The sequence below is a fragment of the Balaenoptera musculus genome, chromosome 7 (assembly GCF_009873245.2).
Source record: "Balaenoptera musculus isolate JJ_BM4_2016_0621 chromosome 7, mBalMus1.pri.v3, whole genome shotgun sequence".
NCBI lineage: Eukaryota > Metazoa > Chordata > Mammalia > Artiodactyla > Balaenopteridae > Balaenoptera > Balaenoptera musculus.
Window position 1 is genome coordinate 101,916,285 of NC_045791.1, and position 16,938 is coordinate 101,933,222.

The 16,938-nt window shown below is 36.9% G+C and overlaps 1 protein-coding gene across 11 annotated transcripts in view; it reads left to right on the top strand.

Annotated features, from left to right (window-relative positions):
* Positions 1-4: 4 nt before the first annotated feature.
* The window catches only part of MFF (mitochondrial fission factor), a 39,527-nt gene continuing 22,593 nt past the window's right edge, over positions 5-16,938 (top strand). For 7 of the 11 annotated variants that reach the window (XM_036857543.1, XM_036857538.1, XM_036857539.1 and 4 more), the window contains exons 1-6: positions 5-163; positions 4,580-4,691; positions 5,459-5,636; positions 6,565-6,785; positions 7,712-7,881; positions 16,492-16,580. In XM_036857543.1, the coding sequence (XP_036713438.1) occupies positions 5,599-5,636; positions 6,565-6,785; positions 7,712-7,881; positions 16,492-16,580 (518 nt within the window). In that variant the 5' untranslated portion in view covers positions 5-163; positions 4,580-4,691; positions 5,459-5,598. The remainder of the gene's footprint in view (positions 164-4,579; positions 4,692-5,458; positions 5,637-6,564; positions 6,786-7,711; positions 7,882-16,491; positions 16,581-16,938) is intronic. The other 4 variants (XM_036857541.1, XM_036857544.1, XM_036857547.1 and 1 more) reach the window with 1 other exon arrangement.

Sequence of the window (16,938 nt, forward strand, 5' to 3'; positions counted from 1 at the left end):
CGGAAGTTCTCGCGTCTCTCCCCGCCCGCTGCGGGCATCTCTGGCCGGTGATTTGCCCGGGCGCCTCCGTGCGCTCGGCCAACGGCCTCTGACAGCGCCCACCCGAGCGCCTCGGGAGCCGGCGAGCGGCGGTCCTCGCCAGGGACTTTCAGCGGGCCCAGGGGTGAGTACTGACGTCTTCCCGACCCGGGACCCGCGGCCCGAGCCGGCTGTCGGGCCTAGCGCCGCGGCCCTGACCCTCCGTCGATGGAGGGACCCGCTGCGGCCCCGGCCCGTTCGTGGTGTATTTCTGGCCGGAGGCCCGACCCCAGAGCCTCTCGTCTTCAGCCCTGGGCTTTCCTTCTCCTTAGGGCGTCCTGAGAGCTTCAAGCGCGGTTTGTCTGGTAGTCTTCTCTCATCCTTCTCAGCCAAGGTCCTGGTACCTTTTAGTATGACCTTGAACCCGACGCCTGCCGTCTTTAAAAGTTTTTGGTTTGTTTTGTTTTTACTTTGTGGAAAAGAACGTGTTCGAAAAGAAAGGCCTTGTTGGAAGCCCAGGTTGGTCGGGGAGGCCCCTGGTCGGGCCGGTGTGTAAGCATCCTTGCTCGCAGGTGTGGATGCCTGGAGATGCTCCTAGATTTCATTCCAGGCGCTGGGAAATGGGGAAAGCTCGGTTTCCCGTTCCGATAAGCCTCTGACCTTCGTCTGCAGGAGGAGTTCCGCTTATATGGTATTTAGAAGAAAACCCTCGGGTGCGTCCTACAACTTTAGAGCAAGGGGCCTTCTCGAGGGAGGAGAATGCTTTCAAAAGTGGTGGCGTCTTTTAGTTGCAGGAGATAAAAGCTTTAGGGCCCTTGTTCCCAAATATAGAACCAGTCGTTTACAGGCCTCTCACCCCACTGAGAGACTTTAATTGAAGGATCTTAAATGTTTTCTCTCCCTAAATGAAAAACATTTGTTTCAGTGTCTGAGATCCCAAAGGAAAAACCCTTAGGAAAATAAATTCAGAAAGAATTAGAGCGATTTAGTTGTACCTAGTAGTCTCTTCCCCTGTAATTAAATTGTGTGTGGGACCTGCTATCTCTTTGGTTTCAAGCACTCGTGCGTTGGTTTTGCTGGGTTTTTCCAAAAGGAAATTGTGTTTTCTATCCCTTCCTGTCTGATAGGGCTGCCTTATTTTATGATTACAAAGTTTAGCTGTTACTGTCCTCCCTTCTTGTGTTGAAACTTGTTTTCTGTGGATTGATAACCTTATTTTAAAATTCGTTAATTTCAAGTTTTCAGTGATTTTTCTTTAAAAATTAAAATTAATCCTGGGTTACTACACTGTGATTTTCTAATACACCCATTCTTGAAGTATAGTTGCTTGAAAAGAGAACTGAAACAGGGTGACTGTATAAAAGCCTTGAACTAGGTCCACATAATAAGCAACAAACAACCCAACTTTTTTTTGGTAATTGGAGAATTATATAAATCTTTGCAACCACAGTCAATTTGACCCAGGTTGTTTCTGTGACTTCCTGGGCTACTTCTTTGCATCCCAGTGTTCTAATATAGAAAATAAGAAAGTCAGGCTTGAATCATTGTGTCCCCAAATTGGGACACTTTCCATGAGTGGGATGTGACTTGACTTTAGGTGGTTTGCAGATGAGGGTTTTTTGTAAGAGTTACGTTTTTGTTACGTGTCTTTATATATGTACATTAAGTCCATGGTTTAAAAAAGTAAGGGTATTCCCTAGTGGTCCAGTGGTTAGGACTCAGCACTTTGAAAGCCAGGGTCCTGGGTTCAATCCCTGGTTGGGGAATTAAGATCCCTCAAGCTGCCCGGCCAAAAAATAAATAAAATAAAATAGTAATGTAAAATTTCCTTTTAAAATACACTTAAGATTTTTAAAAATTTAGTTAAAGAAAAGATTAAGTATAGCTGAGCGTAAACGTACTGCATTGAGTATGGAAAAAAAAGCATGAAGTTGCTAAGTTACTGATGGTTGGGAACCACCGGGCTTAGAAAGTAGAGATATAAGATCATCTATGATTCTGAGAGAGATTTTTGTCTCCTTAGTTATATCACAGAGACTCATGTACTTGTTGCCTAGTAGATTGTAAGTGACAAAATTGGAACTAATATCTTAACTCCAAATGAGAAATTTATTTTCTTTATTGCCAAAAGATATTACTGAAAATGTCACAGTCTAATGAGGGAGAAAAAAATTAGATTTTGATCTATTTTACTTAAGCAGAAAAGCCAGTAATTGGAACAGTACAATGTTAAATCTTAGTAGAAAAGTTCCATCTACTTTGTAAGTAGCTCAGATTGGCTACAGGAGAATTTGACTTTTTCCAGAAGTTGTCTTTTCATTGTCCACCTTTGTGATCTAAGTCTGTGATACTTTGCAAACTCAGAGAGTCTTGTAAGAGAAGATGTTGCTGTAAAATGAAATGTTGAGACCCGTGGGATGTACTAGTGGAAAGTTAATAAGAAGGCTGAAATGTAGTAAATGGAATGTGGAGAATAGCACATTTCAGGGAGATAATGTTTTTCTAGCAATTGCATCCCTTGTTTATTATTATAAAGTTTCAGTTTATAATGTCCCAAGGCTATACTCCTTTTGAGGTATCTCTTTTCAGTGTTAGTTTTAACTATAAGCTTTTACTGTGCTTCAAATATATACACACAAGTATAAGAAGAGTATCTCATTTAGAATGATGCACAGAAATTGATGAGAGATTGCCTGTGGGGACCTAGGTGGTTATAGGATAGGATCTGGTGGGACACTTTATTTTCTTTGTGTGTTCTTTTTTTTTTCTTTTCTTTCTTTTTTTTTTTAACATCTTTATTGGAGTATAATTGCTTTACAATGTTGTGTTAGTTTCTGCTGTATAAGAAAGTGATTCAGCTATACGTATACATATATCCCCATATCTCCTCCCTCTTGCGTCTCCCTCCCACCCTCCCTATCCCACCCCTCTAGGTGGTCACAAAGCACGGAGCTGATCTCCTTGTGCTATGCGGCTGCTTCCCACTAGCTATCTATTTTACATTTGGTAGTGTATATATATGTCAATGCTACTCTCTCACTTTGTCCCGGCTTACCCTTCCCCCTCCCCATGTCCTCAAGGCCATTCTCTACGTCTGAATCTTTATTCCTGTCCTGTCCCTAGGTTCTTTAGAACCATTTTTTTTTTAGATTCCATATATATGTGTTAGCATATGGTATTTGTTTTTCTCTTTCTGACTTACTTCACTCTGTATGACAGACTCTAGGTCCATCCACCTCACTACGAATAACTCAATTTCATTTCTTTTTATGGCTGAGTAATATTCCATTGTATATATGTGCCACATCTTCTTTATCCATTCATCTGTCGATGGACACTTAGGTTGCTTCCATGTCCTGGCTATTGTAAATAGTGCTGCAATGAACATTGTGGTACATGACTTTTTGAATTATGGTTTTCTCAGGGTATATGCCCAGTAGTGGGATTGCTGGGTCATATGGTAATTCTATTTTTAGTTTTTTAAGGAACCTCCATACTGTTCTCCATAGTGGCTGTATCAATTTACATTCCCACCAACAGTGCAAGAGGGTTCCCTTTTCTCCACACCCTCCACACCATTTATTGTTTATAGATTTTTTGATGGTGGCCATTCTGACTGGTGTGAGGTGATACCTCATTGTAGTTTTGATTTGCATTTCTCTAATGGCTAGTGATGTTGAGCATCCTTTCATGTGTTTGTCGGCAATCTGTATGTCTTCTTTGGAGAAATGTCTATTTAGGTCTTCTGCCCATTTTTGGATTGGGTTGTTTGTTTTTTTGAGCTGCATGAGCTGCTTGTAAATTTTGAAGATTAATCCTTTGTCAGTTGCTTCATTGGCAAATATTTTCTCGCATTCTGAGGGTTGTCTTTTGGTCTTGTTTATGGTTTCCTTTGCTGTGCAAAAGCTTTTAAGTTTCATTAGGTCCCATTTATTTATTTTTGTTTTTATTTCCATTTCTCTAGGAGGTGGGTTAAAAAGGATCTTGCTTTGATTTATGTCATAGAGTGTTCTGCCTGTGTTTTCCTGTAAGAGTTTTATAGTTTCTGGCCCTACATCTCTGTGTGTTCTTGTGTACTTTGTACCATGTGCGTGTGTTACTGGTTCAAATTAAATACCAAATTAAAGTTAGGAATGAAATGAAACAAATATGAAATTAAATACTGAATGAAAATAGCTGGATGAAAATTTAGCCAATGCATCTGCTCCTCCTTAATTAGTGTGTATATATATACACTTATATATACACTTGTTTATACATATAAGTATTAAGATTCTTTTAAACATACGTATTTTTCATCAGGCATGTTTTCCTTTGTTTCAAATCAGAAACAATGATTGTCTTTTATCTTGCATTAACTAGTGAACGGCTGTAGGGTTCTGTCTCTAGGCCTGAAATTAGTGGTAAGCTTGTTCATTTTTTCTTTATTTATTTTACTGGGTTTTTTTAAGGTAAGGTTGTGCATCTTTAGTGACTTTCATTATTTGGAGTATTTCCAGCAAGAATCCCTAATGTTAGTATCATCTAGTTTTTCAGTTAGCTCCTGTTTTTTCTCCCCCAGGGACAAAAGTGGCTCTAAATCCAGCACATGCATATTGAAGCAAGTTAAAGGATTTAATATGAAGCACAGGAACCGATAATGCCATAAAGCAAGCAGTAGTTGGTACACATTTGTGAGTAAAAATTTTCTTTTGGCTCTATTTTCTTAGTCTTTAAACCATTTGCATGCAAATCCTTAAAATTCACACATTTTGGTAAAGAATAAAGGGTGCAAGTTAGCAGTCATAAGTAACCATTTGTCAGGGCTTAGCCCTTAGCAACCTCTAAGAACTCTCCAAAGCATGTCAGTAAGGTGGAGTTTAAAATGTGTGATAGATCTCTGACACGGAGTTTAAGAAATGTCCCAGCCATGGCTTACATTTATACTGTCTTTAATTTTTTATTGACCTGGATTTGTATATAATATCTTCTGCTGAAAATGTAGTGTAATTTGGTTTTCAAAGTTATTTCCTTTTAAAGAAACCATTACTTATACATCAAATATTAGGTTACTTCAAATACATTTTTCTGCCCTTTACATTATTTTCATAATTTTTTCATTTGTACTTAGTCTGAAAAAGGAAAGGATCTTTTCCCCCTTTAGAATATAATAATTAGAGGAGTTTTATGGCAAAATGTTTTCTTCTAATCTGACTTCACATTTGTATATTCATTTGATTAGCTTTTCTTTATCCCGTTTGCAAAATCATAATACAGTGAGACTATGCTTAAAACAGTCTTTATATTTTTTGAGGTATAGAATAACTCTTTTTAGGAGAGATTTGAAAATTGATTTTGGTTGAAATCCAAAAATAATTTTAAGTAGATATTTACTTTTATTGATAGTTTTCTTATGAAATGAATTGTTGAAATACTGATTTTTATTCTTTCTTTTTTACAGCTGGAAAAGCAGTTTCCGTGTTGTTATGTACACCTCCAAAAAAATTCAGATCTGTAGGGGAATTGTTGTGTAAAGTAAACTGAACTACAGGGAGGCAGTATTTTAATAGCTATTATAAACGTGTATTTACTGTATTAAAAATGAGTAAAAGAACAAGCAATGACACATCACTAGGAAGGTCAGTGACATTTTATTCGGTTGAGCTGGCATTATAGGTTTGAGACATAGTTGCTTTAAAGCTGATTGCCCATAGGCTAATCATATTCTTTTACACTTCTGTCAGCATTTTGTATCTTGGGGCAACTTCCTTTCTGCTGCATTTCCCTGGAGCATGGATCCTTCTCTGATTTAGGTTTCTCAGTGCATTTGTTCTGTCTTTCCCTTTAAAGGCATGTCATGTTTTTAAAAAATATACATGTAAATATGATACTAAGTACAAATTAATAGTGTGAAACTTTCACACTATAGTCCCTCAAAATGAATGCAAACATTAAGGATTTATTAGTATATATTCTGTATTTGGTATTCATTTCATCTCAGTCATCAGATATACATTCAGTGAGAGAAGTTTTAATTTTTATTTTGTGAAATTCGGGGTTGCTTCTTTTTTAGTAAATTTAGAATTAACATTATTTAGCTTATGAATCTGATTTTCGTCATTAAAAGGTTTTATTTTTTCCATGCATGACGGGAATTTCTAATTTCGTTTTTATAAAGTTCTAGCAGCTTCCCTTCATATAATTCATTAGGAACTTTCTATTTAAGTTTTATTTTATTTATTTTTTGGGTTATATAAGCAGCATGCATATCTATTTATGCAGGGAGGAAGAGAGTGTACGTGTGTGCACATTCGTGTTGTGGTTATACAATAATTTAAAACATTTGCCCCTAAGCAATATCCTCAAGGTGCAGTTTCAACTAAGTGAGAAGGTATTATGTTGAGGAAAACATTTGCTTCGATCTTTTATTTTTCCTTTGTATGTATTCAGTACTCACAAATGAGAAGTCTCCTTTGCTCTTTCTAAAAGGTATTCTAACTTCACTGCATAGAAGAGACTGACATTTTCACACTCAGTCATCCCTGTCTTTACATTTTTTGCCCGCAGAGTGAGTGGGGCAGCATTTCCTTCTCCCAGTGCTGCTGAGATGGCGGAAATTAGTCGAATTCAATATGAAATGGAATACACCGAAGGTATTAGTCAGCGAATGAGGGTCCCGGAAAAATTAAAGGTAGCACCACCAAATGCTGACCTGGAACAAGGATTCCAAGAAGGAGTTTCAAATGCTAGTGTGATTATGCAGGTTCCAGAGAGGATTGTTGTAGCAGGTATTTTATATTTGTTTATAAACTTGCCTGATAAATGTATTTTATATATTTTTAGAAAACTTTTGGGATTTTTCAAAATATTATTTAGAAAAGGGGTTGGGAAGTGCAACGTTACATTTTCTTCAAAAAGTTTATTAATTGCAATAGTCTGAAATTTCAAATAGTAATAATTCAACTAATTATTGAGATATAATTTACATACATAAAATAGTGTAATTTTAAAGTGTACAGCCTGATGAGTTTTGACAAATGTATACTCCTGTGTAACCTCTACCGCAGTCCAGATATAGAACATATTCATTACCCGCCAAAAGGTTTCTCATTCAGTTCCTACCCCTCAATTCCAGACAACCATAATCTCCTTTTTATAACCAGAGATCAGATTTGTCTTTCCCAGAGTTTCGTATGAATGGACTAATACACTGTATACTCTTGGGTCTGGCTTCTTTTGCTTAGTGTAATGTTTTTGAGATTCTTCCATATTGTTGCTATATCAGTTGTTCATACCATTTTATTTCTAATATTCCAGTGTGTGGATAAACCACAGTTTGTTTATACATTCCCCTGTTGGTGGACATTTGGGTTGTTTCCTTTTTGGTGCTATTAGGAATAAAGCTGCTATGAAGACATGTGTTTTCATATCTCTTAGGAGTGGAATTGCTAGATCATATTATAAGTTATGACGTTTAACTTTATGAAAAGCTGTCAAGCTGTTTTTGCAACTGGTTGTACCCTGTTACATTCCCATCAGTGACATATGAGAGTTTCATTTGCGCCACATCCTTGCCAACACTTTGTATTGTTAGTCTTTTTAATTTTAGCTATTGCTAGTGAGTGTGTAATGGCTAATACATTTTAATAAAACCTATGTCTTTTAAAAATCTCCCTCCTTTCCTTTTTTTTTTTTTTTTTTTCCCTACGCTTAGGAAATAACGAAGACATTCCATTTTCAAGACCAGCAGATCTTGACCTTATACAGTCAACTCCCTTCAAACCTCTGGCATTAAAAACACCACCTCGTGTACTTACACTAAGTGAAAGACCACTAGATTTTCTGGATTTAGAAAAACCTCCTCCAACCCCTCAAAATGAAGAAGTAAGTGCTAGAGTTTTAACATCATCTGAATTTGAAATAATAGAGACAGAAGCAAAAGTTAAAGAGGAGTTAAAAGGCTATAAATCATATCATTGGTAATATGTAATGGAATCAGAATTATCAACAGATACCCCAAATAAGATACTATGCTGTTGGGTTTTTTTTAATTTAAATATTATATTTCAGGAAAATGACAACTACCCCAAATAAGATACTATGCTGTTGGGTTTTTTTTAATTTAAATATTATATTTCAGGAAAATGACAATTTTGTGGAAATCATTAACATTCATGTGGTCTTGAAGGATGAGCTTTTATGGCTGGGAGTTACACTTTAAGCAATACAGAAAAATTTGGGAAGTTTAGCATGGGAAAAAATTAATGCATCACTTTGTTACAAAAGCAGTCTGGCAAATGGCAAAGAAAGCTCTTTTTTCCCCTTGATACTACCTATTCTCCCTGCTTGCTGAAAAGTTTCTACTGAGTTAGTTACCGTATTGTGTAATGTTAATGGCCTTGTTGACCTAACTATGATAGTATATGGACTAATAAGGTGTTAGTCGCAAACTTCAAATCTTGCCTTTGCTATTGATTCAGGGCCAATCTTGTAAGACTCCTTTTCTGTGGTTTCTGTAGTTGCAACTTTTTCATTATAACTTCTAAATTCCTGTGTTGTCATGATGCTAGTATAAGACAGTGTGCAAAGATATGTTTTTATTGATAATGGAACTGCCCTTGTCTTTAATTTTTCATATAATCCTTTCCAAAGAGGGTAAATCACCCATATAACCTACTGGAGTGCAGTTTCCTAGTACTAGGTATGGCCTTTTCTAGTTTGGAAGTTTCAGCTGAGGTGACTCAGATAATACACTCCTAGGTGCCAGTTTAGACATTCTAGGTGTTTACTCGGTGAAAAGTACTAAATTTGAATGTTCACGTGATGGAAAGGCACTAAGGTACTTGCAGAATTGTACTGATATTTATTTAACAGACATTTTTTGAGCTTTTGTGTAAGACACTGTGCAGTGAGACATGGTTCCTTCATAGTGGTCTGAGTGAGGGAAAGACCATTACGGCTGTGAATAGTACTGTCTTGGAATGAGGATTCTGCCAGGAGAGAAACCCTCCCTTTGATATTCTTCAGGTTTTGTTTGTCTTCTGATCTTTATGCTCCCACCATTTTAGACACTTGTGCCTACTTGGTGTGAATAACCAACTGAAAACAAGACGAGTACTGTCTCTCAGTAGACCTAGGTTTTAAGCCCATGTGGGGTTTACTCCCGCTGTAATTGATATTTAGTCAAATGTGATAAATATCCAAAGTGTATAGCGCTGGAGTGAAAAGCTGAGGCTGAGAATTAACCTAATTTTGAAGGCCTACTTTGCTACTTATTAACCACATAACTTTGGGCAAGTTATTTAACAATTCCAAGGCTCATCTCTAAAATAATGATAAGAATAATGCCAACTGCATATGATTATTGAGAGAATTAAATGTAATAATATGTGTAGTATGTTTAGCACATGTTCTAATTGATGTGAAAAGCTCAATAGGTACAAATATCATTGTTGTGAAAGTTAACATCCTGTGGCAGAAGATTTGGAAGCATCTTAAGTGTCTATCAACAGATGAATGTGACATACACGCACACACGTGCATACACACACACACACACACACACACACACACACACACACACAATGGAATACTACTCAGCCATAAAAAAGAATCAAATTTTGCCATTTGCAACAACATGGATGGACTTGGAGGGTATTATGCTAAGTGAAGTAAGTCTGAGAATCTAAAAAATACAACTAGTGAGTATAACAAAGAAGAAACAGACTCACAGATATAGAGAACAAAGTAGTGGTTACCAGTGGGGAGGGGCAATAGAGGGGTAAGGGTTTAAGAGGTACAAACTGTTATGTATAAAATAAGCTACGGGGATATACTGTACAACACAGGGAGTATAGCCAGTATTTTATAATAACTATAAATGGAGTATGACCTTTAAAAATTGTGAATCACTATATTGTACACCTTTAACTTATGTAATATTGTATATCAACTATACTTCAATTTAAAAAAAACACAAACCTTTGGCAGGAGCCAAATCCTGAGATGCAGGAGAGGAGTTTCCGATATTAGTACTAGTTGCCTATTAAAAGGAAAGCAAAGGTGATGATCTGTGCTTCAGTCCATAGAAGGGTCAGGTGGCCCTCAAGAGGCAATCAGCTAGTGAGCAGAGGAGAAAAGGGAAGGAACCAGAGTTCTGGTAGCTTCTACAAAATGGATTGAAATGGAAGGGTAGTAACGCCCTGAGTGCTGATAACATTGATGATTCATTCGGATGCTACTTAGAATATATCAAGTAAGATTCCCTAAATCATTTATTCTGTAATAATCATTTTACAGCATATGCCAAGGTTTCTTAACCTCAGCACTCTGACATTTTAGACTAGATAGTTCTTTGTTGTGGTGAGGGCTGTCCTTTTGCACTGTAAAATATTTAACAGTGTTCTTGAGCTCCGTCTACAAGATGCCAGTAGCATCCTTCAAGTCATGAAAATCAAAAATGTCTCAAATAACCAAGAGGTGGAAACACCCAAATGTCCTTCAACTGATGAATGGATAAGCAAAATGTGGTATACCCATACAGGGGAGTATTATTCAGCTATAATAAGGAATGAAGTACTTATACATGCTACAACATGGATGAACCTTGAAAACATGTTAAGTCAAAGAAGCCAGACAGAAAAGGCCATGTATTGTATGATTCTGCTTACATGACATATCCAGAATAGTAGTTGCCAGGGGTTTAGGGGAGAGAGTAATTGGGACTGACTGCTTAATCATGGGGTTTCCTTTTGGGGGGATGAAAATGTTCTGAAACTAGATGGTGGTGATGGTTGCACAACATTGTGAATGTTCTGAATACCACTGAATTGTATAATATATATACTTTAAAATGGTTAGAATGGTGAGTTTTGTGTTATGTTTATTTTATCACAATAAAAAGACAGAAAAGATGATCTGCATACATTGCCAAATGTCCCCTGGGGGAAAAAAATCACACCCAGTTGAGAACCACTGGCCTGTGGCAAGAAAGGAGAATACCTGAAGGTGACTTATGAGGAACACTATACAATTTTTGTTTAAAAGCCTGACTGATACAAGGAATAAATTTGCAGAAAATAACGTACTGACTTCTTAAACTGGCTTGAAGTATCCAAGTGAATCTATGAAGAGGCCTTAAAACACGAAGCAGATAATCCCCCTAGCTCAGAGAGGGTTTATAAAATCTGGAGGTAGAGGAAATTGATGAACCTTTCAATATGCCTAATCTCTGCTAATATTCAGAAAGACCATTGCTTGGTGATTCTACCTACAGGGAACTAATAAAGCAACTGCAATAAACCATCTGATCTGGGTATGAACTGCAAAATACACAAATCATGACAGCTCTCAGTGTTCTTAGAATAGGTTAGGCGGTGTGAATGAGGAGGAAGAGGCTGTGACACTGACACTACCTCCAGATGGGAGCCAGTGAGAGAAGATCTTCCAGAGAACAAAAAGGAAGAACTGTAAAGAAAAAGAGTTGGAAAATATGAAGACTTGACACAGCCTTGAAGCAGTGTGACCCAGTAAAAAATTTGCACTCCATCGGTATATCCCATCACTCAAGCAGTGGTTTTCTTTGAAAAAATCAATTACAGTAAATGGCCAAGAGCTTTGTGAGAAGACCACTGAAGTGGGAAGAGAAAACAAATTGGACTAAAGACAGGTTATAAGAGCTTTTGCTTGAATCGGCAACTTCTACTTCAAAGAAGAGAAGGATGAGAAAGCCATTCATTTTTGCAATAAATCTGGAACAGCAGTGAACTCCAAATGTCCCAAGAATTGGGAAGATGGGGAAGGAGCAAATCAATTGGTCTGTATAAACCCTGACCTGGTTTTGGAAAAGAACAAAGGCAATGAATGTTTTCAGAAAAGGAAGTGTATCCAGGCCATGCAAGCTTTACACAGGATGCCAAATCCTACAGCAACCATGTACAAAGTGTCTAGCTCAAGGGCTAGGAGGAAATATATCCATCTAGAACTGACTGCTTTAAAGAATACACTTGGAAAGCAGCTACTCTAGAAGCTGTCATTAAGGACAACACAAAGGCCATGGGTGTCTAACAGAGGGCTCTAGATCTGTAATCCAACAATCTGTAAGGACGTAGCAGGTGGTTATCAGTGCCGGGTGATGGTCCAGTTCAATTGCCATGACAACCTCGAGGATGTGAAGTGAAAGAACATAGTTGACCTGAAGTGTAATGAGTGACTTAGCCATATGGCACATCCTAAAACAAATGTGGAATTGGGAGATTGGGATTGACATACATACACTGCTATGTATAAAATAAATAACTAATGAGAACCTACTTTATAGCACAGGGAACTCTACTCAGTGTTCTGTGGTGACCTAAATGGGAAGGAAATCCAAAAGAGAGGGGACATATGTATACATATGGCTGATTCAGTTTGCTGTACAACAGAAAGTAACACAACATTGTAAAGCAACAATACTCCAATAAAAATTAAAAAACAAAAAAGAAATGCAGAAGGACTCCCAGACACTCAGAAGGACTTAAAAGGGTCCTGGCAGTAGCTCTGAAAATTGAGAAGCTGATGGATGTGGGTCTGATCACAATTTGGTGATGGTTTGTTTAGCTGCCTCTCCTTTCCCCTCCCGTGGAAAGAGGAGCTGGGGCTGTGGTGAGTAGAATGGAGCAAAAGGGAAAGAAGAGGAAAAAGAACAGCTTCATTAATTGTATGTATGTATGCATATCCATCCATGGAAGATTCAGAGATGTGCACTCACATCCTTTGTGCAGTTACTGTTTCATGGCCCTGTCGCACGGGCATTGTATTCACTGCTGACACGTGTATTCCATGTTTCCTTCCCATTAGGTTCATTATTTTTCCAGGTAGTTTATTATTTTAAATTTTGGACAGAGAATATGTTTCGGGGGGTAAGAATGTTCACCCTGATTGTTTGGCCCACATTTTTAACTCTGCTTTACCTCTTCCAATAAAAGTCCCACAGCAATTCACAGATTAGTGTCTCTGAACTATTATTTTTAAAAAGGGGATCAGTATCCATTAATTTGCCAAATAATTCTATTCAATAATTATATTTTTTTATTTCTTAACTGAAAATGCAACTAACTTACATACTATTTGAGGATAGATCTCCATTTTTCACTGAGATTATACCAAATGGTAAAATGGAGGATTTCCCTTTCTCTCTCTGGACAGAATTAAAAGAAGTCCTTTTCTTAAAAAAGTAAAATTGTTTAAAAAATACTAAAAAGAATGAAAAACTGCCTAAATAAAAGGCATGACACAAACATTTCAGAAATCAGTTTTCAATCTTAGTTTTTGCTACAGATTTTCTGAGGCTTGTTTAGTAATCACATTGGTTATGAAGAACTAGGCTATGGTAGGGTCTATGTGCTTGTAATATTTACTGGTTGTTTTCATATAATTACAGTTTTTTATTTTGTATATGTTGAGAAGTAAAACAAGTGTCTTGTTAAAAAAGGGGGTGTAGGGGAATTAGTATATATATCCGAAAAAAACCAAAAACACCAATTCAAAAAAGATACATGCACCCCAGTGTTCATAGCAGCATTATTTACAGTTGCCAAGATATGGAAGCAACCTAAGTGTGCATCAGTAGACGAATGGATAAAGAAGACGTGCCATATATATATATATATATATGTAAACACACATACACACACACACACATACGCATAATGGAATATCACTCAGCCATAAAAAAGAATGAAATTTTGCTATTTGCAGCAACATGGATGGACTTGAAGGGCATTAATGCTAAGTGAAATAAGCCAGACAAAGACAAATACTATATGGTATCACTTATGTGGAATCTAAAAATACAGTAAACTAGTGAACATAACAAAAAATAAGCAGACTCACAGATATAGAGAACAAACTAGGGTTACCAGTTTGTGGGAGGGATATGAGGATGGGAGAGTGAGAGGTACAAACTATTGGGTGTAAGATAGGCTACAAGGATGTATTGTACAACATGGGGAATATAGAAAATATTTCGTAGTAACTGTAAATGGAGTGTAACTTTTAAAAATTATATTAAAAAATAAAAACAGGGACCAGTATAGGGGAAAATACTGAGGCATCTGAGCAGATTCTTGAAGGAGAGACAAGCTCTAGATAAATCTAGAGAACCAGTAAACAGAGACCTCGAGGACACTGATTTGTCCAGGATTCTATGAACAATCAAAAGTAACTCAGAGTATAAGCACATTAGAGGAGAATTTTATGCCTATAATTAGACACAGAAGACCCTGTGACCTAACTTCCAGGAAGTTACCTGAAGCTTGGAAACTGTATTTCTCAGCCTAAGGGGTGCATGTAAGTTTTATAATGGGTAATCAATGCAGGATGGTTCTGAATGACATTTTAAAACCTTGAATTGTCAGTTGGATCTCAATAATGTTGGGAACAAACGTAATTAATTTAAAAAAATCGTTGAATTGAAAAAAACAACCATCATGATTGTGAACTAAAGGGGAAAGTATTTAAAAGATCACCGTGTTCCTTATCACCTCAGGCAGTATCAAAGTTCTTTGGTATTACAGTATACAGGCTGCTCATATGAAGGCATGACAAATATATGCTTTTGTCTTATGTTGTCTTTTCCCCCAATATGTTAGTAGTATCGAGCTTAATGTTCCTGTTAAGATATAATTTAAATCAGGTCTCAAATGGCGAAAATAACGGTAGACCTAGGATCCTCTACTTTGTCAGGTTATGTTGAAGTCATAGACTAATTTGTCTTGTCCTGTCTCTTCCTATCTGCTGAATCTTAGTTCTTACCACATAGCAGGAGGAGCAGTTCTGATATAGTAGAAAATTCATCTTGATCCCTACAACGTGGAAGAACTGTTCTCTAGAAAAAGCAAGCACAACTGTGCAGTAGGTAGGAAGGCAAGTACCAGTGGGATTCTCACACACCAACCCAGTACTGCTCACTATGAATAAAGTGTATTTGATTGTGCAGGTGTTAGTTTTTATATATAAACGCCTTCAAGTAATTTTGATTTTTGGTTTAACTGTAAAGAACTCTTGCAGTAGGCTCTGAACCGACTCCTTTTCTGTTTTTAGAAGTTTTTTTTTTTCTTTTGTTTGGATGGGTAAGTGGTTTATAACCATAACCAAATCTAAACCAGTCTCTGAAATTATGTGCTGCGTAGTAGTTTTGAGTTTTACTGGCATGAAATACAGGATTTATTCTGCTTTGATGGTGCTTATAACCTGATAATCTATGCCCAAGTCTTTGAGCATTAATAGATACTGGGTGTGCATTTTTGAAAATCTTAATTATCAAGTCTATTGGTTCAAACACCAGTTGTCCTTTACAGTAAACTTCAAATTTTTCTTTAACCATTAAGTTACCATGGGAGTTTCTAGTAAAAAAAGAAAAAAAAAGTTCTAAAAAAGCAGTGAAGTTAATGATTACCATTGTTCTAGTTATCTATTGCCCCTTAATAAACCACCCTAAACTTAGTGGCTGGAAACAAAAACAAATAATTTTGCTCATGGATTCTGTGGGTGAGGTATTTGCATCGGGCATAATGGGGAAAGCTTATTTCTGTTGTATATTATCTGGACCTAGGCTAGGAAGTATCAAAGGCTCTGGATGACTCACACAGCTTGAGGCTGCAGTCATCTAAAGGCTTACTCACTCACATGTCAGTTGATACTACCCGTTGTGTGGACCTCAGCCAGGATTATTGGCTGGGCACCTACACATGGCCTTTTGTGTGGCTGCTTGGGCTTCCTCACATCATGGTGTCATTGTTCCAATCTCGAACAGCCCCCCTGGGGAAGGGGAAAAAGGCAGAAGCCTTGTTGTTGTTTATGACATAACCTCAGAAGTCACACTGTATCATCTCTGCAGCAGTCACTAGAGTACCCAATTTCAAGGGAAGGGAACATAGATTCTATTCCTTAATGGAAAGAGGTCAGTGATAACATTTTGTAAGAAGAGCGTGTGAGATGGAAGATTGTGCCTATTTCTAGAATGCTAAAACCTTTAAGCTAGTAAAACTTTTTTTAAGTTTAGTTTTCAGATATCCAACCAAATCTGAATTTGTTTTAACCCCAGAAGCCAGGAACACCTATTTGAGTACAAGTATATCCCATGTCCTATAGTGTTTGTGCCTTTAAAAACTATTGTAAATTGTTCTTAAATAATGTAAGTATATTGTATAAATTATGATAAAAATATTAATAATTGTGCCAAGTAAGATTGATACTTAAAAAGAAACTAGAAGTAACTTTTTTTGTAAAGAAGATAAGCATTCCTAAGTTCATCTGCATTATAATAAGTAGGGTGTTCTTTTTTTTTTTTTTTAACATGTCTACGTATAATACACATACCTGGTAGCAGTTCTTGGTTATGTTCTTTGTAAATTTTGTGGTTAGCCTTTGATAAAGGTCCTTTTGCTGCTAAGCAGTTACTAGGCTATTAAGAATATTCTCGATTCCTTTCCCTTTCTTTGTGCCTAACAGATCCATGCAGTTGGCAGGCTAAAAAGAGAGCGCTCTATGAGTGAAAATGCTGTTCGCCAAAACGGACAGCTGGTCAGGACTGACTCCATGTGAGTAGAACCACTAAGCCTTGTATCTCCTTCATTAAGTTTTCTCCATATACTGTCTGTCCCATCCTTTTCTAAATAATTTACTTCCTTTTTTAAACTCTCAGATATTAAAAAAGGTGAGGAAGTGTATGTTTTATGCCTAAGAACCTGGAGAAAAAAATAATTCTAATAGTGTTTGAAATCTACTATACATTTACATCAACTTTATATTTTTGCAATACTCTTTATAGCCTTAAAGTCTGACCATTTTGTTAGTTGTGAGAATTTTTCAATACTGTTATCCTCTTCTGTGTGTATGATAGTCTTCTATAAATATGATTTGCTTATTTTGGGAATCTCCTATAAAGTATACTTAAGG